At 34.0% G+C, this 27,333-nt stretch overlaps 4 protein-coding genes across 5 annotated transcripts in view; 2 read left to right on the top strand and 2 right to left on the bottom strand.

Moving 5' to 3' along the window:
- The first annotated feature begins 1,026 nt into the window (after window positions 1–1,026).
- Window positions 1,027–1,614, top strand: LOC123264672 (cytochrome c oxidase assembly protein COX19). Its single transcript, XM_044728092.1, has one exon. It carries the CDS (start codon window positions 1,268–1,270, stop codon window positions 1,520–1,522), a length of 255 nt encoding a protein of 84 aa, XP_044584027.1. The 5' UTR covers window positions 1,027–1,267; the 3' UTR covers window positions 1,523–1,614.
- Window positions 1,615–1,749: 135 nt separating this feature from the next.
- Window positions 1,750–27,333, top strand: part of LOC123264662 (phosphopantothenoylcysteine decarboxylase) — a 29,688-nt gene continuing 4,104 nt past the window's right edge. Inside the window, exon 1 of the mRNA XM_044728079.1 lies at window positions 1,750–2,673. Within this exon, the coding sequence (XP_044584014.1) occupies window positions 2,254–2,673 (420 nt within the window). The 5' untranslated portion in view covers window positions 1,750–2,253. The remainder of the gene's footprint in view (window positions 2,674–27,333) is intronic.
- On the bottom strand, window positions 6,816–8,234 carry LOC123264663. The gene is made up of 2 exons (XM_044728080.1): window positions 8,163–8,234; window positions 6,816–8,083 (listed from the first exon to the last, which is right to left on the bottom strand). The coding sequence occupies exon 2, from the start codon at window positions 7,909–7,911 to the stop codon at window positions 7,330–7,332; it is 582 nt and encodes a 193-aa protein (XP_044584015.1). The 5' UTR covers window positions 7,912–8,083; window positions 8,163–8,234; the 3' UTR covers window positions 6,816–7,329.
- Window positions 24,046–26,753, bottom strand: LOC123264619. 2 transcript variants are annotated; one of them, XM_044727998.1, is made up of 5 exons: window positions 26,244–26,753; window positions 25,715–26,167; window positions 25,325–25,645; window positions 24,789–25,255; window positions 24,046–24,605 (listed from the first exon to the last, which is right to left on the bottom strand). In XM_044727998.1, the coding sequence occupies exons 1-5, from the start codon at window positions 26,554–26,556 to the stop codon at window positions 24,168–24,170; spliced, it is 1,992 nt and encodes a 663-aa protein (XP_044583933.1). In that variant the 5' UTR covers window positions 26,557–26,753; the 3' UTR covers window positions 24,046–24,167. The 2 variants fall into 2 exon arrangements, with proteins under 2 accessions (XP_044583933.1, XP_044583932.1); XM_044727997.1 differs by having other exon boundaries at window positions 24,048–25,255; window positions 26,244–26,751.

Genomic DNA, 27,333 nt, shown 5'->3' with positions numbered 1-27,333 from the left:
CTGAAGAGAAGAGCATCAATATTTATCTTTGGATAATAGATAAACAAGAGAATAGGTTTATTTAAATTAAGTAATAGTATTATTACACCTAGGGAAGTAAAGTAAGAAATGTCTCAGATCACATGTAATTGTCGGCCGAGGCGAAGCCGAGGTTGACAAACATGTGATCTGAGGCTTTCTTATTTACTTCCCGTGGAGTGTATACTATTTTTTTGCTCGACGAAGGCAGAAAGCGGCACTTTCGTTTAGCGCAGCGGGCCGAAAGTTGACGCTTTCTGCCCGTCGAGCAAAAAAAATTATTTCAATCAATGTAACAAGTTCTTGAGCTAAGAATATATATTCTCGAAAATTTTCAAGAACATGAATTCTTGTATCAAGAAAATTTTCTTAATAAAAGTATTTTTTTTTTCTCAGTGTACTTATCGCTTTGCAATATACCTTAGTTTTTCCCGAGGGATCAGTAGTTTTGGTACCACATCTATTTCTGAAATAAGTGAAGAAAATACAAAATTAATTATCAAAAAATGACTAAAAATTTTTTTTTTAATTCAATGAAAATATAAATATTTATTAAATAACTATTTACCGATGACTTTTTAATCGAATTTGTGCAGTATTTTTTAACTTATAATTGCACTTTAAACATTGAGCAATATTTTTACCATTTAACTTTTCAATCACAAAATCATTTTCTTTAAAAATGGTTGATAAATTTTTTTTTTAATGCACTCATTTTGAGATAAAATTAAAAGTTTAGATTAGTTATTGCGAAAACTCTTGAAAGACGGTTAGAATTTTAAAAATGTACAATGTCCAATGATAACCACCAGGTGGCATACAAATCGACGTATAATACCGGAATTTAAGTATTTTACGTAGTTTACGTAAAATACGTAGGAAACTGCTCGTTACGCGTAACTGCTCACCCCTGCTCCCGGGCGAAAGAACTACAGTAAGTAAAGTTTTCAATAAATAAAAATAACATCCACTAGATGGAAGCATAACACAGGTAATAGCTTAATTTTACACAAAATTTTCTTAACAGCGACACATGTTACTAGGTCGCGCATGCGCATTAAATTTTTATTTTCAGGGTGTTTTTACATTGAATTGAGTGTAGTTCGATATTTTCTATATGTAAATATTCACAACGGTGTACGAAAAATATAAATATCAACAATTATTAAAGCATCAGTGTAAACTATCAAGAGTGGTATTATTTATCAAAAACAATTATTAAAAATTATAATCAGGTTGATGACTGGTAATGTCCTCATACACCTACGGTCAAAAAACTTTTAACCCTATTCCACCAGAGAAGGGAAGTTTTCCTTTGGATCATGATGGTTTTTGCAAAAAGTCAATGGTCAAATACATGCGTTGTTTAAGTCTTAATAAAAATAATAATACTACTTGTAGAGATGCTGCTAAAGAGTACCTCGAGTGTCGAATGGATCATAATCTCATGACTCGCGAGGAATGGCCAAAATTAGGATTTCACGACCAACAAAAATCGACGTAACAAACTTATTTACTTTAAGTAATAAATCAATATCTCAACTGAAATATCAACAAAACAATTTAATTTGAATAAACCATAGAAAGGGAAAAATATACAGAAGAAAAACAACTTTGAATCTATGTATTAAAATATTTTTTTATAACTGATTGATCAAAATATCATCGACATATCGTCGCTGACCAACATTACAATATAGTTTTGTTTTAGCATACAAAAATATATGCGTCCAATGGTTTTAGTAAAATAGTAGTTGGATTGTAGATACTAGAAAAAGTTCAAATCAAGATAATAATAAAATATTAATTGATAAAACAAATGAAGATTCCAATAATTAATAAAAATTGTGATTGACATTGTTGTTGAAATTATCCAAAATTACGGCATTTAAATATAGGGCAATTATGAATAACCATCTATAGAAATTGCATTTTAATTTGTAATTTTGCATAGGTAAAATTTTTTTTGTAGAAACTTTTATTGAATAAATAGCAGAAATATATTTAATAATTGTTCGCCTTTGACGTTACTGCCAAATTATTAGTTATGTGGAAACACAATTTATGTAATAGTAAAAATTAAGTAAATAACGATATCGCAAAAATAAAAGATCGTACAAAGAGACACCTATCGAAATAAAAATACGCTTTATGGAGTTGTTGCATATGTAAGAAGAATATATTAAATCAAACGATTACATAAACAGAGGTAATATCTGTAATTTAGTAGAAGTAATGGCTCCAACAAAGAAAATATTGATAGGCTGCACTGGGAGCGTTGCAACAATTAAATTGCCGGAATTATGTGAAAAATTACGTGATCATTGCCTTGAATTTCGGGTCGTGGTAACAGAACGGGCTAAACACTTTTTGAAAGAATCAGAATTGCCTCCTGGAACTCAAATTCTTTCGGATACCGTTGAATGGGCTGCTTGGCAGGATCGTGGTGATCCTGTGCTTCACATTGACTTAGCAAAGTGGGCTGATTTATTTTTAATTGCGCCATTAGATGCTAATACACTTGGTAAAATAGCTTCTGGTATTTGTGACAATATACTTACATGCGTCGCACGAGCTTGGGATGTTAAAAAACCATTATTATTTTGTCCGGCTATGAATACTAGAATGTGGGATCATCCAATTACAGCTCCACAGGTATTTCATTTACTTTTTTTCTTTAATAAAGAGTTGAATAATCTATAAGTATAATTTTAGCAGAGGAAGTTAATTTTTCAAAAACTTATAAATAATTTAATCCTTACTAAAATAACAGCACAATAAATGCGCTTGAGATTTTTTATAAACTTCACCCGTGCAATTTTATAAACTTTTTTTATAACCATAAAGTTAAAATTTATTTATCTGCTAATTTCATACTCATAAATAATTTAGTTTATGATTTTTCCAATAGTTTATTCAAAATATCTAAAAATAACTGCAATATAATGAGTTGGCAATTATCACCGCAAACAAGTATATTTTTTTCTAAGCACATTTAATGACTAAGAATAAAAAAACTTTCCCTGTTTTACATTTTAATTTTAATAATGTTGATTAAAAATTGCAAAACTTTTAAATATACAAATTAGGTTTTTTGAAAACTTTAATTAAGGTAAAAGCCCCAATTATTGACGGGGGTCTAAATATTGATACCCTAAATTATTTTTAAATATATTAAATTATCTGTAATAAGAATAACGATCAAATAAATTTTTATTAAATTCTAATTAATTAAAAAATTGAAAAAAATCACTTTCAGTTCAAAATATGAAATATTAATTATTAAAAAAAAATAAAGTTAGCACCAGTTCATCAAATCAGCTTACGAGCGTCTATTTTCTTAACACCTTTGGTTAGAAAAGCATTTTTTTTAACTGCCGAGTTTAAATTAACAAAGTGTCTAGTCGTCCGGTAATCGGATGAATAAAATTAATTATTCGTCCGATTATCGGACGAATAAAATAAATTAATCGTCTGCTAAACGGTTGACTAAACAATCTTTTAAGACTAAAGCTAGTTGTCCGAAAAATTTAAAGTAAAATGTCGTCCACTTTAATGTACTTTATAAAAAAAAATTAGGAAAACGGTTGACCCTGAAGGCCATCCCTGCAACTTCCCGCTAATTCCATACCTGGGCGCTTAAAATTGCATTTACGACGTTTTTTAGCTCTTCGTGCTCAAAAATACAATTTATATGTTGTTTTAAGTTCTTCGAGCTCAAAAAAGTAACTTTTCTATGCTTTTGAGCTTTTCAAGCTCAAAAAATTTGATAGAAGGTTAATAAAACACTATTTTTTGAGTTTTCAAACCGCAATAACTTTTGAATGAATGAACCGATTTTCACGCGGTTGGCGGCATTCGACGTAGTTTTTTAAGCCTTATAAAAAAATTTTAAGTTTATATTGATCAAACTAGAAATTTCGGAGTAATTCCGAAAAAACACTTTTTTACACGCTTTTTATTAGCTTCACTTGTATGTCAGTTTGTCAGTTTGTCAGTTTGTCAGTATGTAACTCTCCTTCGCATAAAGAGACTACCATAATGATATTATTTAAATTTTGATTATTATCAACCTAGAACCCAGGTGATGACCTTCCTAGTCATCCTCTGATGACCATCCCGAAGTTATATCTCGAAACCAGGTGTTTTCCTCCGTAGGTTTTCATCGGGAATGGCACAGATAAACCCGTACATCAACCCGGAATCCTCTGATGACCATCCCGAAGTTATATTTCGAAACCAGGTGTTTTCCTCCGTAGGTTTTCATCAGGAATGGCACAGATAAACCCGTACATCAACCCGGAATCCTCTGATGACTATCCCGAAGTTATATCTCGAAACCAGGTGTTTTCCTCCGTAGGTTTTCATCGGGAATGGCACAGATAAACCCGTACATCAACCCGGAATCCTCTGATGACCATCCCGAAGTTATATCTCGAAACCAGGTGTTTTCTTCCGTAGGTTTTCATCGGGAATGGCACAGATAAACCCGTACATCAACCCGGAATCCTCTGATGACCATCCCGAAGTTATATCTCGAAACCAGGTGTTTTCCTCCGTAGGTTTTCATCGGGAATGGCACAGATAAACCCATACATCAACCCGGAATCCTCTGATGACCATCCCGAAGTTATATCTCGAAACCAGGTGTTTTCCTCCGTAGGTTTTCATCGAGAATGGCACAGATAAACCCGTACATCAACCCGGAATCCTCTGATGACCATCCCGAAGTTATATTTCGAAACCAGGTGTTTTCCTCCGTAGGTTTTCATCGGGAATGGCACAGATAAACCCGTACATCAACCCGGAATCCTCTGATGACCATCCCGAAGTTATATTTCGAAACCAGGTGTTTTCCTCCGTAGGTTTTTTACACGCTTTATATTAGCTTCACTTGTATGTCAGTTTGTCAGTATGTAACTCTCCGTGGGTAATTTGCGCGCCTGAATATTTTTGATAATCAACAAATAATAGTTTAAAAAAACTAAAAAATCACGCTTTTATAAATAAACCAAACTAAAAAGTAAAAAATAAATAATAGTTTAAAAAAACTAAAAACACGCTTTTTATAGAAAACCAAACTAAAAAATAGAAAATAAATTTTAATAAATTTAAATTAAGAATAGTGTTAAAATTTCAATAAATATAAATTAATAATAGTGTAAATAAAAAATGTATTTTATTTTAAAAAGCGTGGGGTGCATGGTGTCAATAGTTATAAATATTTTATTGACAGATATGAGTAGAGTGATTATCATTTTGATATCTTAAAAAGCACCCCACGCTTTTTTTAAAATAAAATACATTTTTTTATTTACACTATTATTAATTTATATTTATTGAAATTTTTAACACTATTCTTAATTTAAATTTATTAAAATTTATTTTCTATTTTTTAGTTTGGTTTTCTATAAAAAGCGTGTTTTTAGTTTTTTTAAACTATTATTTATTGGGTTTTCTTTCCTGCACGATATCTCTCGAACGAATTAACCGATTTTGACCGGATTAGCAGCGATCGACGTGTTTTTTAAGGTTAAGAGCTGATTAGTTTTTGGCGTTGATCGATAAAGCCGTTCGAAAGTTATTCCAAAAAAACCACTTGGAAACATTTTTTTTTTCAGTTTTTTTCAGATTTTTCGAAATCTATCGGCCCGAATCGATCTAAATTGTATCCAAAATCTAAGTTTGGACAAGCCCTTTCGAATGGCGCCAACCGCAATCGAATTGGTGGAGCCATTCAATAATTATGAGAGGTTTAGATACTCACACACACACACACACACACACACACACACACACACACACACGCACGCACGCACGCACGCGCACACACACACACACACACACGCACGCACGCACGCGCACACACACACACACACACACACACACACACACACACACACGCACGCACGCACGCACATATATATATATATATATATATATATATATATATATATATATATATATATATATATATATATATACTAGCTGACCCGGCAAACGTTGTTTTGCCATATAAATAATTTCTTAGTAATTTCTAGTGTAGACAAAAAATAGCTTACTTATTGTAAGTATGTATGTATGTTAGAATGTGTATATTGTATGTATGTAAGAATGTGGTATATGCGTGAAATAAGCATGGAGCGCTGTGAACGATGAGGGAATATAAAAATAACAAAAGGCAAACATTTTTTTTAAGTTATTATAATTTATTCCTTCAAATTATATATCATTAATTAAACAATTACGACAGTAACACTATTAAACAATATCAATCTCTTAATGCTATAGCGTGAACAATATTTTTGTTAGTCCATCTTTAGCTAACACAAACAAACTGGATGGTTTACCCACTCGAGAGCATGCCACGTATAATTGTCCGTGTGAAAAACATGGTGTTCTCAAATCTAATCCACAAACAGACATCGTTTGACCTTGGGATTTGTTGATAGTCATTGCAAATGCCAATCTAATCGGAAACTGAATACGTTTGAATTGAATTGGCACATCTGTAGGTATAATAGGAATCCGTGGTATGAGTATATTTTCACCTCTGAACTTGCCATTTAAAAATCCTGGCTTCGATCACGTTTTTCATTAATTTTTGAATGACTAATCGCGTACCGTTGCACAGCCGGGGCGGGTTCAAATTACGAAGCAAGATAATTGGAGATCCAACCTTTAATTGTAAATTATGCGGTGGCATGCCTGGCAAATCCAGTGAGTTCAAAAACTCTGTGGGAAAATTTACTGCTTCGCTGTCGTCGCAAACTGTATCAATAGATTTATATGATACCAAGTTCCCTGGCAACAACATTTGTATCTTCAGATTTAAATTGTCAACGTCTACATTTTTGCCGCTAAAATCGCTCTTTCTGCAAGCCACTCATGATTTATGTACTGTGTGTGTACATCGGGAAATATTTGTTCAATGAGAGTATCTTGCGAATCAGCGATTGTGCAGAAATCGGTCGGTAATTTTACGTATCCAGTTTCATCTATAGCAACTTTTCCATCACCGATATCTAAGAGTTGTTTTGAAAATGTTTCAGCGGATGGATCTTGAAGCATTTGAACGCGCATATTTATTTTTAGCTGTAATTTTTCAACATTACGCCACAATGGAGATGATTTTAAGCAAGCGTTGATCTCATCAGCGTATGTTGAACGTGGAATGACTGGAAGTGTTTGTCTGAAATCACCTGAAAGGACCTACAGAGTTCCGCCAAATAGTTTGTCACTGTTTTTAATATCTTTCAATGTCCTGTTCAACGCCTCAAGTGAATGTTTGTGTGCCATAGTACATTCATCCTAAATAATAATTTTACACCGTTTCAGCACAGTGGCCATGGACGATTGTTTCTTAATGTTGCATACTGCGTCAGGGTTTTTCTGAATATTTAGTGGCAGCTTAAATACTGAATGAGCTGTTCTACCTCCATCCAATAAAGTTGCTGCAATGCCCGATGATGCAACGGCCAATGCGATGCCATTATTTGATCGTATTTCAGCAAGAATTAGCGAAATAACGAATGTTTTGCCAGTTCCAACCGGTGCATCCAAAAAGAAGAACCCACCTTGTCCAGCTGAAACTGCGAGCATAATGCGATCATAAATGGTTCTTTGTTCCTCATTCATTTGTGGGACATTGCGGGCAACAATCGCTGCCATTTCTACAGTACTGTACTGCAGTTCACGATTCATTTCAGTATTCATTAAATCAGATGCAGCTCGATTTGGCGAATTCATACCGAAATTACTAAGTGGTAAGTTGGCAATGACAATGCAAAGATCCTCAATAGTAATCAATGCTTCATTGTACATTTCGTCGCTGAATGTTATGGTTAGATCGTGGCACCGTATACGATGTTGATGCAATATATCATCAGTCATTGAATCTTTGTGATTTTCCCATAATATCTGTGCTCGGGCTGGGAAACATGTAGTCAACACTATAGCGAATAATAAATTAAAGTTATCAGGAACGTGGACCAAGGGTAAAAACAAATGTTACGTTTTCAAATGTTGCAACGTTTCGTTGTTATTTACAACTTCTTCAGGCAAGCTGTGTACAGAGAAAAAACAATAATATAAAAACATGTAAAATATATGAAAGAATACAATTTGAAAAGATAAATTCTTACATTTGAGGTTAACATTTATGTAATAACAATAATCTTCTGAAACACTTCATCGTTAATTAAAGTTATACATGAAGGAAGAAGCAGAACAGGACAGCTTTAAAAGATCATCACTTTGATAGTGAACACAATTTTCAGTTTGACGCTACAAAAATTTTGGATTATGAAACCCATTATTTTAAACGTAATCTCAGTGAAATGTTTTTTATTAAAGTGTTTGATTGCGTAAATTACAGGTCTGACACTCAGAGTTTGAGTTCTTCTTACTGTGACATTATTGAGTCGGTTAAATGTTTATTTAGATAGTGAGAATTAAGTTATAAATTATTTAACTAGCTGTTAGTATAAAGAGTTTTTTAATTTGAATTTATTTTTAATGTTGACTAAGAAACTAGGATCATTGGTAAACATCTTGATTTGCAGTCAGTATAACAGAATATATAATATTAACTACTGTTACCACAGTGGTTTTATTAGTTTCACTTGACAGCTGATTCGAGTAACATGTTTTTGTTTATCAATTAGTTGCTTGGCGGATAAATGTTATACTTGCTCTTAAATTTGTTAGCAATACTGTATTATATTAAGTAGTTCTTCCTTCATGTATAACTTTAATTAACGATGCAGTGTTTCAGAAGATTAAAGTTATTACATAAATGTTAACCTCAAATGTAAGAATTTATCTTTTCAAATTGTATTCTTTCATATATTTTACATGTTTTTATATTATTGTTTTTTCTCTGTACACAGCTTGCCTGAAGAAGTTGTAAATAACAACGAAACGTTGCAACATTTGAAAACGTAACATTTGTTTTTACCCTTGGTCCACGTTCCTGATAACTTTAATTTATTATTTATATCATGGATGAAAGTAATTTAAATAATTTACTATAGCGAATAGTAGACGAATTTGTATTGCTGTACAGTTCAATGCAGCTTCAGCAAGCATGCATTCCCACTGGTTGTCGTCTTCCAGCAAGCCGAGTGCAAGGCATGCATCTTTATACGTTGGATATTGTTGCCCATTCACTTTAAGTATATCTTGAAATGATAATGGGCCAGTAACATTAACCAACAACAGTCGAAGATAAAAGCACTCCGTGTGTCTTGGATTGACTGTAAATAATCGCCCCAAGGCGTTTGATTTAAATAAATTGAGACATGCAGCAACTGGTGAGCCTTGCTTGCGGGGCATCCATGTTTTTGTTTGAGTCCATGTGAAATAGCGTGGTACTTGTGAATAGAGTAATGTTCGTGCAAAGGCACCAAAATCATCCGCACGATAACACAATTCAAAAAATGCAGTGAGTGTAGTTTTAGGTGGATTTATTGCACGATCAATCGCTGTCTCGTTCGTGAAAAATACACGCTGACCGTTTTCAAGATGGATGGCTAACTGAACAACTGCTGGATCCCGTTCATGAATTGGAAAACCAAAGATACGCCAAGCAGCTTCATTGGAGCTGATGTACCGACCAATTTGGTAGAGCGTTATTTCATCGTTTTTATTCACTGGAGGAGCATTCACATTAGTATTTTCCACTCTAAACACAGCCATATCACTGCCTTTATGGACATACTTGCAAATGTATTTGATGCTCTTCCCAGAACTGCAGAACTCAACATTAATATGAGCATTATATGTCTTGCTCAGCAGAGGCGAATATGGCACCACCCAACGATTGTCAATATCAATGTCTGTGTTGATGATATTTTTAATAAATGATTGTCCGCCATTTTCAGGATTTCTTCGACGATATATTGGGTATCCGTCGACATTTGTGACCGTATCATTGGTAAAATCTTTAGGGAAATTTTTAGTACATTTTCCATCAGCCATGCAAGGCGATGAACTATTAAGAGTACCACATGGACCATGAATCATGTTTGTTGTAACAATATCAAACAGCAGTTGGTCAGTGGATGGATCTGGAATTTCCGGAGAAATGATACTATCGATTTCTTCAGGACGGATTTTGTCGATGAACCAAACCAAAATGTGTGCATGAGGTAATCCTCGCTTTTGCCACTCAACCGAATACATCCAGCAACGTGTGGGACCAAATACATGTGATTTAGTAATGAAACTTATTAAAGACTTCAACTTTTGTCTGAACACACGTGCTGTAATGTCATGGCGATGTATTGCATTTTGGCCAGGCAGTAGCAAAGATGTTATCATAATAATAATAATAATAATAATAATAATAATAATAATAATAATAATAATAATAATAATAATAATAATAATAATAATAATAATAATAATGTATAATGCATAATAATAATAATAATAATAATAATAATAATAATAATAATAATAATAATAATAATAATAATAATAATAATAATAATAATGTAATCATAATAATAAACATGGTCGTCCATATTCGCGCACGAAAATTTAGAGCATCCTGTATATATTCTTGCATATGACGTGGACTGCCTACGTACGATGATGGTAAAATGACATGGTTACCAATTTCGGCGACGTCGGCGTTGTTGTTGATAGCGTCTCGCAAATGAATGTACTCTTCCGCGCGCAGCTTTTGTTGATTATATCGTAAGTATCGTAGTCGTTCGCTCTCAATCTTCGCGTACATGTCGACTATGAATTGTTGACAAAGCTCACGACATCGTAAAATGACGTCCAGGCCACGTCTAATCATTAATCGGTACGCATAATAATCCTTTGAGCTAACGTTCTTGTTTGTTTCGGCTCCTGTAATATTTGTTCATAAAAATTAATTTAAATTTATTACGTTCAATAATTTAATTGTTTTGTTAAATGATTAATGATCAAATTAATAATCAATGAAGTACCTGATACGGGATTTCGTTGTTTTATGTTTATGCAATATCCGTCTTGTCCCTTCCAGAATATTAGCGGATATTGGAGAGCGTCATATGAACGATGTGTGTCAGCAATGAACTGAAGATTATTATTTCTTCTACGAATCACAATTTCTCGTGCAGCTGTACAATCGCCAACCATGATTCCAGCAACATCATCAACAACGGGTGCATTGAATCTACGAATATGCTCTCCAGCTGGTGTTTTATCAGGATTAATGACGATAGCATGATTATCGCTTTGGAATTGGTGCATATGTGATTTGAATATTTTCAACAACTCGTTGTGCTCGTTCAAAAGAGCATCTAGCTCGCTGACGATGCGCCTGGCATAAAGTAAATCAAGGTTATTATAATCACAACGTGCATTCACGCGATTGGCAAGTGCGCTTCCGGAATCCTCGCCGCCCATAAAGTAGATTTGTAAGAATTTATGTGGTTCGTTTGGCATTGGCAGCAGTGAGCCCATTTTATGATAAACTTGGCCTCTGATTTTGAATGTAGAATTGAATTGTTGACCATTTGCATTAGTATTTCGAACTATTTCTGTTGCTCCGAACGATGTCACTTGAAAGCATGAATTGAATCTTCGAATTGACTTCAGGAACACGTTAGAATCTGGATCCGTGCCGATAAGTAAGCCGTTCAATGGTTCAGGTGGTGTTTCAATTTCAGGTAGTTGCACTTTTTCTGACGCGCAACACATCCCAGCTGGCTCATTTTTGAATTTCAGAGCATGACAATGCGGACATTCCTTGTCCATAGCACCAATTACCACTTTTGAATGAGCATAATATTCAATATCGGGCTCATACTGGAATGCTAGACGCAGGAATGAATCAAATATAAATGCTCGATGTACCTGTTGTCGTTGTTGGTCATTTGTTCTTCGTCTATTGACTGTGAAACTGCGTGATTGTCGTTGTTCTAATCTTCTGACTTCATTGCGTTCAGCTCGTGTATCTTCTGGCTCTTCTTGATGTAATTGCGCCATTCTGACACGTGCATCAGTATTTTGTTGCTGGATTTGTTCTTCTGTTCTTTCGAATCTGCTATTTCGCAAGTTTCGAGCTTTACTTGTACTGCGGCTCAAATCAGCCCCTTTGCGTTTTCTTGGCATTGCTCACTGTACAAAACATACATAAATAGAATTAATGAAATTATTTAATGATGAAAAATGTTAAAAGTATAATTAGTGCCAGGATTTTTGCCGCAGTTTTGAAATGATTAGTTTTAATTTATGAAGTTATAACAAAAATATAAGTTTTATGGAAAAATTTTTCAAACAAAAGTAAAAAATTAAATTTTATGAAAACATTGTCTCTTATAATTTTTTCATACAACCAATATTTCCATTGACAGTTCAAAATAAAGATTCATAATGATTGATTTTTTGGAAACTATAAAAATCTTAATTGTTCAATTACATTTTTTTAATAAAATTAAATTAAAATTACATTTTTATAAGATCAACAACATTTTCGATATAAATAAAAAAAAGTATACTTACAACACAAAATCCGTTGTTATTGGAAGCTCGTGACATGTGTTGAGTACTTTTGAGGTTATAAAATCACTTGATTAACAAATCGTGCAAAATACACTCGAAATTAATAATTTAATTATTATTGATAAAATAGGAATGATTAAAAGTTAATATGAGAGTTACACTGAGATAGCAAAATAATAATTGTCAACGTTACTACTACACTTGATGCATAAACAATAATGATGGCCGACAACTGTGTAGGGAGTGAGAAAGAAAGGAGACCGGCTTCGTTCTCATCCCTACTCCGTGTTGTTTACTGGGTCAGAAGTGACACCTGTAGACATCTGGCGGGGATAACTAATTAAATGACGATTGATCAGTTTTCGACCGGAGAGGAAAAATGATTAAATTACTAAAATGGCTATTAAAAAATAAGGGTTGATCGTAGAAGGGTGAAAATTAAAGATTGCATGTATTTTTGTATGTTGTATCATAAAAAAATAGAAATTAAAAATTTTGTCTAAAAAATAAAAAAAAAAATTTAGGGGTGGACTACCCCTAACATTTAGGGGGATGAAAAATAGATGATGGCCGATTCCTCATAGATACCGGATAAGCACAAAAATTTCATCAAAATCGGTCAAGCCGTTTCGGAGGAGTATGGCAACGAAAACTGTGACACGAGAATTTTATATATTAGATATATATATATATAGTTAGTATATGGCTATATATATATGCATGTATGTATATATATATATATATATATATATATATATATATACTAGCTGATACCCACTCGCTTCTGCTGGGCATACAATAAAATTTTATGTTGTAACCTATATGAAAAATATAAACAAAATGATTAATTTCAAAAAGATAATTAATATAAATTTTGAATTAGAGAAAAGTGATTGTTTATGATAACCGGTGTTAGCGAGTATTAAATATATGAGAAAAGTATTTTATTATTAATAATCAATCAATCAATGGGTCAGTTAGTCAGTAAATCTGTCATTAGACAGATTTCCGCATCACCCATGACGTACTGTGTAGTGAGATGCGTTCCCATTATAATAATGTTATCCTAAACATTTAGTCTAGACCGGATAGGTCAAATGGTAGAGTAGCCGACATGTCACCGGAAGGTTCTGGGTTCGAATCCCTGTCCGAGCTATCTGAATTTTTCTCGCATATTCTGTAAACTCTTATTAAGAAGGTCCTTCCTATTTCTTTCTCAATCTCTTCCTCCTCCAATTATTCTGTTACGTGAATGTTGGAACGATTCACGTAATAATTATCCGTAACTCCTATTCTTTTCCGCTTCATAGTATTATTTAATTTTAAAAATGTCAATAATTTTTAATTTTAAAAATGTTAATAATAAAATACTTTTTCTCATATATTTAATACTCGCTAACACCGGTCATCACAAACAATCACTTTTCTCTAATTCAAAATTTATATTCATTATCTTTTTGAAATTAACCATTTTGTTTATATTTTTCATCTAGGTTACACCATAAAAAATTTTATTGTATTCCTATCGAAGCGGGCGGGTATCAGCTAGTTATTAATAAATTCATAACAAATTAAGTGGTATTAAAAAATATATTTATTATTACTCATTTTATTAGAAATTATCTTAAATCGACCGTTTTTATAATAATTTAACGATATCGTTGTAAAATTTTAGAGAAGACGCATCAGACACAATTTACCATTTTAATTTTAATCATTAAAATCAGTATAATCATTTAACAATATCAACTTGATAATATTTATGTTTAATTTATCTGTGTTATGATATAATCGAGTTCATCCTTCATGATTATTCCAATACATATAAGTTATTTCAGTTATTAATGATTTAGCTATTCTTTCTTAAAAAACGTATGATTATGAATTCCTACTGTCCCAACAGTCAATCGATAAAATTTAAAATCAATCATTTTGACAGTTATTATAGCAACGGTAACCATGATAACGGTAACCATGGTAACGGCAACCATGGTAACGGTAACCATGGCAACGGTAACCACGGCAACGGTAACCATAGCAACTATAACCATGGCAACGATAACCATGACAATGGTAACCATGGCAAAGGTTGATTAGCGTGGGTGGTTGTAGGGGGGTTGAGTTCGATAATTTACGGGTGCCACTGATGGTTTCTTAGATTAGAGGGTCAAAATGATATTTCGCTCCCAAAAAAAGAGAGAGATATAGGGAAGGGGAAAGATTATAGGGCACGGGAGGGGAGGAGAAGAATGAGAGGGAGGGGAGGGGAGGGCATATGTGATGGTAGACGAAAAATTCATTTTGGCTAGGAATTGCGTAAAATCCGTTCTTAGTGAGCGTCTACATCACGAATGGAGTAACTATGCTAAATTTCAAGTCAATCGGGCGAATAGTTTCGGAGATCTCGTGATGAGTGAGTGGTATTTCGCTTATATATATATAGATATATACATACATACACACATAGTGACACCCTCACGGGGATAGTCAGGGAAGCTTCCTGTGACCCTCAAACGTCGAGATCTGATGAAAACTCGATTTTTGTAAAACGAGGTAAAACCGATAACTTCCCAATTTTTGAAAATCTGAGATTTTCTTAGCGGGAAGTTAAAAATTAAAGGCACATTATAACACATTTGAATGATATAAAATTATAATTTTATTTCGGAATTTTAATTGAAATTTTTTTGTTTTTAATTAAATTTAAATTATTTAAAATATAATAACAATAATTAATGGAGTAAGGGAGTATAATACTCTCTATCAAATAAAAAGCCGGTAAAGTTAATAGTAATCTTACCATATGATGTAAGATTAAATTGATTTTAAATCTAAACATGTTTTGAATCAGTTACAGAAATATCATTCAAATAAATATATCATTTCAAAAATAATTTAAAAAAGTATTTTTTTTTTTTTATTATATAAGAATTTTATCGAATAAGTCAATTAAGATTAAAAATTTTTTAATCCATTCAACTGTAAATATCGTTATTGTAAATGAAAAATTACAAAGTGTTATAATTATTGTTATTCAATTAATTGCAATTACAAGGTAAGTTTAATGTATATTAATTACTTATGAGATAAATTAATTATTTAAAATTACTTTTAATAAAACTAGTAACAACATAAGAAATGCTCGTCGTTATATCCAAACCACGATGTAAAATCACTTCAAGGAATGTTGCACGACCCTAAAGGAGGCAAGAACATCGAATAACTAAACAAACCACCTTCGTTTTTACAATCAGCGATTAAACTATCTCGAAATGATCTTGTCTAACAAAAATCGAGTACTCTATAAATTCAAGTAAAAAATGAATTCTTTTGTGTGATAATCATAAACCTAAACCAGAACCAAAAAATTTTGCCAGCAAACAAATCAATTTCAGTTGATGAAGAAAAATTATGATATTTTAATAGTACCAACTCCAACAGCTACGGAGACTGCACAGGACCTGAAAAAAATATTATTAAGTTAAAAATTTATTTTTGTTTAAACTCCATAAATTACTAATAAAGTGGACTGATAAAAATTGTTATTTGTTTTCTTAAATTTTGAAATGCAATCATTATTTATGTAAAAAAATAAATTTAAAAAAAATGATAATTAAATTTTTTAAATAATATTTTACAATTATTACAATTTTTAAAGTTGTGATAATTATTTATTAAATGTGGGAGATGAGTAGGGTTCAATAATATAATTAATAAAAGAGTTGTTTAATTATATGCAACGTTTATTCAAAAGTAGAAATTGTATATCAAAAGTATGTTACACGAGGTGTATATACTTTACGACTAGTTACGAATGGTTAGGGAAACGTATATGCGGATATGCATGCACGCGTGTGTATATATCGGCGCAACTAGCATGCGCAATGAATCGTCGACCGTAGTGTGAGTAGTATGCGTGTGAGTATTACTATCTCCAACACTCTCCCTTAATACGAGCACGTGTGCTGTATTATTCCGTCTCACTCACTCCCAATGCTTTCGTGATATCAGTGTATCTCTCTCTGGTTAGTGGCTTCGTGAAAATGTCGGCGATCATCTCTTCTGTTGGCATGTGCGCCAGCTTTATCGTCTGGCTCTGGACTGCTTCTCTGACGAAGTTGAATTTTATCCTGACATGCTTGGTCCGGTCGTGGAACTTCGTCGCCGTTGTCAATTTTATTGCACCCTGGTTATCGCAATAAATTTCTCCATCTGAGAATTGTGGAATTCCCAGCTCGTAGATGAGTCCTCTCAAATACATGGACTCCTTGGTGGCTTCTGTAAGGGCCTGGTACTCAGCCTCCGTCGTCGACAGTGCCACTGTCCTCTGTTTCCTGGATTTCCAGCTAATTGCAGCTCCTCCTAGGATGAACGCGTACCCTGTGTACGACTTTGAATCGCTGGGATCATTTCCCAGTCGGCGTCGGTATATCCTACGATTTTTCCAATCGGTCGTCGATACACAAGTCCTAATTTCGACGTTCCTTTTAGGTATCTTAGTACCCTCTTCGCAGCTCCCCAATGCTCCTCATTTGGATGCTCATTGAACTGGCTCAGCACGCTTACACTGTGTGCAATGTCTGGTCTCGTCGCTACTGATAGGTACATGAGCGATCCGACTAGTTCTCGGTACTGCGGGTTCGCTGTCTGCTTCTCAGCGTCCTTTGTGGCTCTCAACTTCGTCGTTGGGCTCGCTGGCGTGCTCTGAGGATTACAATTCATCATGTTGAATTTCTTCAGTAAATCCTCGACAAACTTTCCTTGACTCAAGCTTACCCTGCCTGGCTCTTGTTTAATTTCAATGCCTAGGCAGTATTTAGCCTCTCCGAGGTCCTTGATTCCAAACTCTTTGTTTAGACCTCGTTTTAGATCTATGATCCATTTCTCGTCGTTCGACGTAGTCAAGATGTCGTCTACATACACGGCAACTAATATTATTTTTTCGTCTTCTTTGTATTGGAAAAGACATGGATCTGATATCGTTGGCTCCAATCCCAACTTCTGGAGTGTGGCTTTTAATCGTTCGTACCACTTTTTTCCAGATTGTTTTAATCCATATATTGCTTTGCGTAATCTGCAAACTTGCTCACCTTTTGCGAAGCTCTCAAGCATCTTCGTTGCCATCGGAAGTAATGGTGAATCTCTTCTCTCACTTCGTACAATGAACTCCAGAGTCTCTTTCAACGTCGTCGGGGCTTCCATGTATAGCTCCTCGTCGATTACTCCGTGTAAGTACGCCGTTATTACATCCATTTGATGTAATTTCGTTCCCATCTCCGTCGACAATGCTGCTAGTAATCTGATGGTGTCCAGTCTAGCCACTGGAGCAAACGTTTCGTCGAAGTCGAATCCAGGTCTTTGTGTGAAGCCCCTGGCTACTATTCGCGCCTTTCTACGCGTGATTTCTCCTTCTGCGTTTGTTTTATTTTTCAGGATTACTTTTGAGCCGATTACTCTCCCTCGCTCTGGTCTTTTTACCAGCTCCCAGGTTCCATGCTGCAGGTGTGAACGCACCTCTTCAGCGATTGCACGCTTCCATTCGTGTGCATTATCGCCTTTTGTCGCTTCTTCTAGCTCAATATCTGCCATATGAGCTATTTCTTCGATGAATTTGACCTCTATCGGTTCATCGTCATCTTCCAGGTCTTCGGCGTCATTCGTCGATGTTCCAGCTCTATTTTCAACTGTTTCACTGCGTGCTCGCTTGTCGATTTGCACTAGTGATGTATCGAGCGGTCTTTTCTCGCCACGATTTTCTTCGCTTGCCTGGTAAAACACGTCGTCGGGTCCATCTGCTTCTTGCTCCATTGGTTCATCTACGTCCTCTCCGTGACTGGATGCATTGCTTGAAGCAACACTCGACATGCTTACGTATCGGTATAGCTTTCTCGGTCTTCCGGGTCTTCCTGACTTTTGTTTTGCGGGTCTTCCTGGCGCACGTTTCGGTGGTTCCATCTCGGGCTCTTGGTGAACTCTCTCGTTCCTAGTCTCTCTCCCTGGCTCAGGAGCGTCATCTTCTGGATGCATATATTCAAGATCCATCTGTTCGACGTTTCGTGATCTCAATACTGGTTCCTCGATAATTGATACATCCCTGGTGTATTCAATTCTGCCAGTATCACTTCGTCGTATTTTGTAGGCTTTCGCGGTTTCTGAATAACCGACGAGTCTACCTTCTACAGATTTTTCGTCGAGTTTTCCTCGATTTGGACCTTTCTTGAGTACAAATGCTTTTGCACCAAATACACGTAGATGTCTTAAATCTGGTTTGTCTCCATGCCATAACTCATATGGAGTTCTTCCCTCGTGGCTTCTGCTCGGACATCGGTTCCTCAGGTAATTCGCAGTATTTACTGCCTCTGCCCAGTACATCTCTGGCAATCCTGACTGAATCAATAAACATCTGGCCATGTCGACGATTGTTCTATTCATGCGCTCGGCCACGCCATTTTGTTGTGGCGTGTACGGCACTGTGAGTCGCCTCTGTATGCCTTCACGTTGCAAAACATCGTCGAATTGCTTATTGCAATATTCTCTGCCGTTGTCTGACTGCAAGGCTTTAATTTTCATGCCTGTTTGTTTTTCTGCAAAGTTTTTATATGTTTTAAAAGCTTCAAAAACGGCGTCCTTACTCTTCAGGAAGTGTATTACACACCAGCCACTATAATCGTCGATGAAGGTTACGAAGTATCGGTTGCCTCCTTCTGACCTCGTTCTCGACGGCTGACACAAATCAGTGTGTATGATTTCGAGCAGCTTTTTGCTCCTTTCTGTCCTTGGTTTGAAAGGTTTTGTCGTCAACTTGCCTCGTTGACAGACCTCACACGTCTGTCCGCCTCCTTTTACTGGCTTTAAACCCGTTGCGCAACCATTCGACAAGTCCACTACAGCATCCATGTGCAAATGACCTAGTCTAGCATGCCACAGGCTTGCTTCCGACGTGTGCGACTCCTCTGTTGCTGCGTTGGCCTGCTCTTCAGCTTCCCTCAGGTAGTACAAATCTCCAATCCGGTCTGCTATCATCTTGACGTTGCCTTCTAGGTCTCTGATGACAGCTCCATCCCTTTTAAATAGGACCTCTCGGTCGTTTTGTGTGATTTTCGACACGGAAAGTAAATTAGTCCTGAGATCTTTTACTAATAATGCATTATTAATTTTAACTTTTACATTACCATTTATTGTTGCTGCTGTCAGGTACGCTGTCCCTTTTGCCTTCGCTGTCGTCGATGCGGCGTTGGCCATGTTCAGCGTTGCTGTACACTTTTGAAGATCTTCCATCATCTCCTCGTTCGCACACATGTGCGTAGTGCAGCCGCTGTCCAAGCACCATCTCGATGTGGATGTCACATTTTTGACTTCTTCTGTCGTTGCGACTTCTATATACAAATTTTCAAAATTTGCGCTGACGTTTTTCACCGTGCCTTTTGGACGTTGCGGGCATTTTGATGCCCAATGTTCAAGGCTACCACATATATAACATGGGTACCTCTTTTTCTGTTTCGGGTTATTACGACGTTGATTACTGTTCTGCCGGTTTCCAGCGTAGAGAGCGTTGTTATCGACTGCTGTATTGACGGTGCGACTTTTATTTTCATCCATAATTTTTCCGATGAGCACTTCTGTGTTCGGTAGATCGTCCTTGGACCTCATGGCACACCTGAAGTTCTCGTAGCTTGGCGGCAGACCTTTGAGTATTAACACGACTAACATGTCGTTGGGAATATCAATCTTCATCCCCGCCAATTGCTCTACGGCACTTGAAAATTTATCTAGGCGTTCTCTGAAATCGTCGTCCTCGTCTATCTTGAATGACGTAATATCCGTGAGTAATTCAATCTTCCGCACTGGACCTTTTGAGGCATGGATTGACTGGAGCTTCTCCCAGGCTTCCTTCGACGTGGTGCAATTTGAGATGCTTCTCAGTTCAGCTTCGCCCACCGACAGGATAATTTCAGCCAAAGCTTTTTCGTCGTGCTCCTTCCACTTGTTCAGCGCGGACGTCGCCGCACGATCACCAGATCCAGCATCTGGTGCCGGGATATTACCGCTGACGTAGCCCCACTTGTCGTGTCTTAATAGCACGGCCTTCATACGAATTCGCCATACCTCGTAGTTCGAGCTATTGAGCAACTCGATCCTCGATGATCTCTCGGCGTTCATTTTTGAGGTTAGGTTTGCCACGCGGTCGAAAATTATTTTTTGTTTTCGGCTTTCACTCACTTAACTCTTTCTTTTTATTTTATATCATTAAACTCTTATCTATTCGTACACTGGGCCCATAACCTGTGGGAGATGAGTAGGGTTCAATAATATAATTAATAAAAGAGTTGTTTAATTATATGCAACGTTTATTCAAAAGTAGAAATTGTATATCAAAAGTATGTTACACGAGGTGTATATACTTTACGACTAGTTACGAATGGTTAGGGAAACGTATATGCGGATATGCATGCACGCGTGTGTATATATCGGCGCAACTAGCATGCGCAATGAATCGTCGACCGTAGTGTGAGTAGTATGCGTGTGAGTATTACTATCTCCAACATTAAATAAATATAATAATTATGAAAAATAATTTGTGATGATTATGTGTATACTTTATTAAAGTAAGTATTACATCTACATTAAAGTATCACATCTTAATAATTTAATTGATTCTCAAATAAATGAAAGTAAATTAGAATTATTTTTGAAAAATTCAATTGAAAGTTTATTTATCATTTTACAGCTGTCAAAAGTTAAATTTTAATTTAAAACAAATGTAAAGTTTCTTAAAAAAAATAATATTAATCTAGTTACGATGGGTGAATATAAATTATTTTAATTATTTTTTATAAGAAATTATTTAAATACTGAATTAATTCTCAGATAATAATCAAAATGGAGATATTGAAGAAATTGACGCAACCGAAGAATTATTTAATGCGCAAGAAGAAATAGGAAGCATAAAAAATTTAATAATTAATGAAAAATTTAATTCGTACCAAGAATTAGAATAAAAGATTGAGGATTTTCAAAAGCTTTCATGTAGCTATTTTTACAAAAGAGATTGTGTTACTATTGAAAGATGTAGAAAACAAGGTATAAAAAAATATATCAATCCAATACTACAATACTACAGACTTAAATATTGCTGTATCAACGGAGGAAAAATCTTGAAATCGCAAGGAACAGGAGAACGAGAATCAAGCACATTTCAGAAACAATGCACGGCCTATTTTAAAATTAATGTTTCCAGCGACGGAAATAGTTTATTTATTTTAGAAATGGATTTACAACACAACCACCAAACAACAAAACAATTATTTGACCATCTTCCTCAATCAAGAAAAATGTCATCAGAAACCGAAACCAAAGTAAAAGAATTATTGAATTTGAAAGCAGATAAGAATAGAATTAAAAGATTAATTGAAAAAGAAACTAATAAAATTGTGCTAATGAAAGACATACATAATTTAAACTACAGCGGGGAAGAAAAGAATAATTTAGAAAAAGTAGAAAAGATTTTAAGAATGGAGTACAATGCTGAAAGTTACTTCTTGATTGAAGATAATGTTTTTAAAGGTCTTTTTTTTGCAACTCCAGCCATGAAAAATGCTATGAATTCATACCCAGAATACGTTGGAGTAGACGGCACATTTAAACTTTTAAATATTCGTGCACCTGTTTATTTACTAATTGTCGAAGATCCTAATGGATGCACTGAAATAGTTGTAGTGAGTATTTTAATTAATGAAGAAAAAAGATCAATAGAATGGATGATGGATTGTTTTAAAAAGTGCCATCATTCTTCGTGGAACCGAATTAAATGCATCATGACTGATAAAGATCTTTGCGAAAGAGAAGCGATAAGAACGAGTATGTTGCCTGTAAAAATCAATCTAATTACGTGTGCATTCCATACTTTAAGGACATTTAACCGTGAAATTACTACCGAAAAAAGAAATATTAGTCCCGAAGAAAGAGATCAAGCTAAAAACATATTACAAAAAAAGGTTTTCGCGGAAACAGAAGATCAGTACGACAAGTTATATGGAGAATTACAACAAATGCCAAAATCAGTAGTAGATTATTTTAATAAGAATTGGCATGATAGTCGAAAAGAATGGTCTATAACAAGTGATTAAGTGCATCATAACTTTGGAAATGATACTAACAATCGTTTGGAGTCATTAAACGCAAAAGTTAAAAAAGATCTCGATCGATACAAATTTATAAAAAAAGAGTTTGAACAATTGAAAAATTTACATTTACAATTTAATTAACTTTCAGGCGCCTACGAAGAGCAAAAATCACCTACTATTAAAATATGTGCAACATCTTCCTCGTTTGATTGCTTGGGACGAATATTAATGCTATTACCTTGCAGGTAAGTTTATTAACCGGTTATTTTATTTAATTAAATTTTATAAGCTCTGCACATTTGTAGCATCAGTGTTTTGCTGTTGAATCGTAATTTAACATAAAATTTTTATATTTGTTAAGGCACATCTTAATAATGGTCCGCGAAATAGAAAAGAAAGTTTGTACGATAATCGATGGACGAATAGTTTTTACTACGAAAGTCAGAGTGTTTTCTTCATGTGATGATGCAATTGAGGTTCCAGAAGCTATTATTTCTTCACGACAATTTAAAAAAAAATATTATCAGAGAACGAAAATTATATGAAAGCTAATGAATTAACAAAGCAGTTACCATCGTTAGTTGCTGAAGAAGGAACGAAGTCATATGTGAGGAGAATGAAAGTATTAGCTGATCTCTTGAAATATTGGCAAAATAATGAAGAAGTAAATATTATAAAAGCTAAAAATATTAGTCAAGACATCCCTAATTCCTCAAAAATTGGTAATTTGAAAATTATCATAAACAGCAATTATCATAAACAACAATAAAACTAATGAGAATGACGATGATGACTTTCCCGCATCACAGCATTATTTATATTTGTAAAAATGCTTGCCGTAAGATAGACGGTGTGGCTTAATGTATATGGGGTATTCCATGCCAAATCGACCACTTTTGAACTCGACCCCTTTAAATTTTGCTGAAACATTTCCATTCTTTTCTACCCTTTGAAAAACACTTTTGAGAATTTTTTCAAATTTTTTTGGCCAACCCAAAAAAAGTTATGAATTTTTCAAAAAAACGGCTTTTTTATTTTCAAATAGCCATAACTTTTTTAGGCATCGACTTTTGGGTACCTTTTTTTTTTTTTAAATTTTTTTTTTTAAATGAACTTTTTGAAAAAATATATCAGAAAATTAAATATCATCAATTCTTCAAAATAATCGGCTTTTTTTGACCAAAACCGTTATTTTTTGGAAGTTCGACAGTTTTTTTTTGTTTTTTTTTTTTCTCAAAAAAAAACTTCAATTAATATGACAACTTTTCCCGTCCATCTCGGAGTGGCTCGGATTTTTTTTAATTTTTTTTATTCAATTGAAAAAAAATTGTCAAATTTTGAAAAATGGAAAAAAATTTTTTTTTTCTAAGTTATTTCTATAATAAAATAAATGTAATTTAAATGTTTTGTGGTATAATATCCTTAATTTATAAGCTTATAAAACGATAGTAAATACTAAGCTTATTAATTAATATTGTTAATTTTTAATGATTTTACAAAAACAATATAATAATTTAATCATTAATGTTCTCTCTGGCGTTTCCATATTTTACAAATTCTATGTTCATTAGAGTTTGAGAATTTTTTTACATACAAACAACCATTTTTGTCGGGGATTACACAATGTAGTTGTTGAGTTCCTACAATTGGTTTCGTTTTTGTAAATCTGTCATTCAAGTCGTTCAATGCTGTATTATAGTCTTCTTCTGGAGAAAACTTGACTATGATATTTGGCAAGTTATCCGGATCAGAAGTCCATTCGTAAAGTCCTATAGGTGTTGTTATTTGTTTATCTACCGCAAGCTGGAGACTTGCTCTTGCTGCAAGTCGTTTGAGGATACCACCAATTCCATCACACGGACCTTTGCCATGGGCAGTTGCAAAAAAATGCCATTCAGCAAGAATATCAAAATCATCTTCATGGTAGTACAAATTAACAAAATTTTTAAAGTTTTTAAACTGTTGAGGAGCCCCATCAGAAAAGTAATAAATCTTGTTACAGCGTTCAGGAAGACTTTTCACATAATCAGTTATTATTTTGATGAAAACATGAACAGCAACAGCATCGTGATTATTACAGTCTGAAATAATCACTAAACTTCTGTGTTCAAGTTTGTCATTTACTTTATAATAAATAACTACCGGAAAAACTGTCGCCTGATCATTATTCCAGTGAAAACCAGATGCTGCATTTTGTACTACGAACGCATAATTCTCTGCAAAATCACAAATAATGACATATTCATTTGGTTTTAGTGTTTCCTTTAATGTTTTTAAAAACTTAGCTTGTTCTTTTGCAATGAATGAGTGAGGTAGAAGAACTTTCAATTCACTACAAAGGTTTTCAATAAATTCTTCTGTAGGCTGTATAAAAGTTTCTAAACTGCACCTTGGTTTTGATACCCAACGCTTGTACGTGACATTCTCGATTTCCTGATTCTCAAAACATGTCAGTAAAATGTTACTCAACTCATCTACCCCTGGACACTTGTTACATCCACCCAAATAACATTTTTCTGTTGGAGTCTCACATATTATCATGTCCAAGCAATCATTATAGTGTTTCAACGACTTTTCTGTATTCCTCGTTAAAGAATGAACATTTGCACCTGAAATAAAAGTGATTGAGTAAACTGAAAATCTAGGCACGTATGATTATTAATAAATTGGATAATTACCAAGCATCATCAACTTAAAGTTTTGATGGATAGTACATACACAGATAGTATGCGTTCCACTTGCTCCTGCTAACACACAATGTTTCGGCCGTAACGAAGCAAATTTCGAAAATCCAACTTTCTCTGCAGGGTTTATTTCACGGAAACATTGGTAAAGTTCTTTTAAATTAGACAGAACAAGCCGTTTTTGGACGTGTACCCGATTACCATCATCATTTCGAACTGAAACAAAGTCTTTCATGCCGGGCATCAAAGCACTATACTCATCATCGTTGTAAAAATTCGCAATTTTCAATAATATTTGATCAGTAATTGTCGTCCCTATAAGAAAAATGTTAAGTGAATCAATCTTCAGATGTATTAAAGCCATTGATTTTACGCTATACCTACCTAATTTTGTTTCAGGTGTTGAAAGTATACCTTTTTCTTCAACCAACTTTTTTGCTACTCTTGATAAATGTCTTGATGTATTCATAGTTTTACAAATACGTCTTTCACCCCATTTTTCAGGTAACAAGGTTAAGATTTGTATCTTTAAAGACTTTTCTGTTTCTTTATCATTGAATTTATCGTGCAGCTTTTCAATTAATGAACGAAAATTTTCACCATCGTCATCAATTGATCCTTCGTCAGCAGTTGAGAGCAAAATTTTTTTTAAGCTGTCAGACGTCTGATTTATTTTATTACTCAAAAATTGATAATCATTCAATTTTTTTGAAGGAATTGGCGATTGATTTAATAGTCGCAATGCATCGTTTATACTGGGTAATTGAGTTGCAGCACTAACTTGGGATGCCGAGCTTGATTGTGAATCTTTGGGTTCACTATTAAACGACAAGGAACCTTAAAAAAAACAATGAATCGTATAGCTGCTAAAAATGCATTCAAGTAATGTATAAATAATTTAAAAAAAACTTACGGAATGATGAGGACAACGGGAGATCTGTGGCAGTTGTGTTACTATCACTGTCAGCACCATCACTGTTCTCATTGTTATCACTAGAATCATCTTCATGATCACTTGCATCAACGGTAGTATCATTACTAGTATTTGTTTGTTCCTTTACCAATTTTAAAGCTTTGTTTCGACACGAACTGCATAATAAATAATTATCACTTAATCCCAACGTGACTTTCATGATGTCAGTCGCTGGACGTAAACTTTTTTTTTTAAAATGTGATTCTAAATCAAATGGATTACAACAACGATCGAAAAATATTTTTGATGCCATTATGTCTCGATGAAATTATTCCAATCACTGTAGATGAGTAGAAGTAAGATAATTATCTTTTCAAACAAGGTCAAATCAACTATAACAATAATTCTCTTATTTAAAAAATGGAATGACAAAAATCTCTCACTACATCACACAAAAGGTTAACAGGTTATGTTTGGATATGAGCGTGACAGCCTTACTTATGAATCGAAACATACTAGCGTATAGTTTTTAGTATACTGACTATAGATAAGTCCATAATTGTCATACCCTAGATTATCGATATTACTGATATGTTCAAATTTGAATCTTAGTATTTACTATCGTTTTATAAGCTTATAAATTAAGGATATTATACCACAAAACATTTAAATTACATTTATTTTATTATAGAAATAACTTTTTCCAAATTTTTTTCCATTTTTCAAAATTTGACAATTTTTTTTCAATTGAATAAAAAAAATTAAAAAAAAATCCGAGCCACTCCGAGATGGACGGGAAAAGTTGTCATATTAATTGAAGTTTTTTTTGAGAAAAAAAAAAAAAAAAAACTGTCGAACTTCCAAAAAATAACGGTTTTGGTCAAAAAAAGCCGATTATTTTGAAGAATTGATGATATTTAATTTTCTGATATATTTTTTCAAAAAGTTCATTTAAAAACAAAAATTTTAAAAAAAAAAAAGGTACCCAAAAGTCGATGCCTAAAAAAGTTATGGCTATTTGAAAATAAAAAAGCCGTTTTTTTGAAAAATTCATAACTTTTTTTGGGTTGGCCAAAAAAATTTGAAAAAA

This window comes from Cotesia glomerata, linkage group LG5, assembly GCF_020080835.1.
Source record: "Cotesia glomerata isolate CgM1 linkage group LG5, MPM_Cglom_v2.3, whole genome shotgun sequence".
Classification (NCBI taxonomy): domain Eukaryota; kingdom Metazoa; phylum Arthropoda; class Insecta; order Hymenoptera; family Braconidae; genus Cotesia; species Cotesia glomerata.
Note: the sequence above shows the minus strand (reverse complement) of the source record. Positions and strands in the feature narration are given on the sequence as shown.

Bases quoted from the DNA above. Each gene is read 5' to 3' on its own strand.
- LOC123264619 (XM_044727997.1), bottom strand. From the start codon at position 26,556: ATGGCATCAAAAATATTTTTCGATCGTTGTTGTAATCCATTTGATTTA. The intron at 26,168-26,243 runs GTAAGTTTTTTT...GTTTTTTTTAAG, and splicing joins CCCGTTGTCCTCATCATTCC to GTTCCTTGTCGTTTAATAGT. The intron at 25,256-25,324 runs GTAATTATCCAA...CTTTTATTTCAG, and splicing joins CTTTAAGTTGATGATGCTTG to GTGCAAATGTTCATTCTTTA.
- LOC123264672 (XM_044728092.1), top strand. From the start codon at position 1,268: ATGTCCTCATACACCTACGGTCAAAAAACTTTTAACCCTATTCCACCA.
- LOC123264663 (XM_044728080.1), bottom strand. From the start codon at position 7,911: ATGACTGATGATATATTGCATCAACATCGTATACGGTGCCACGATCTA.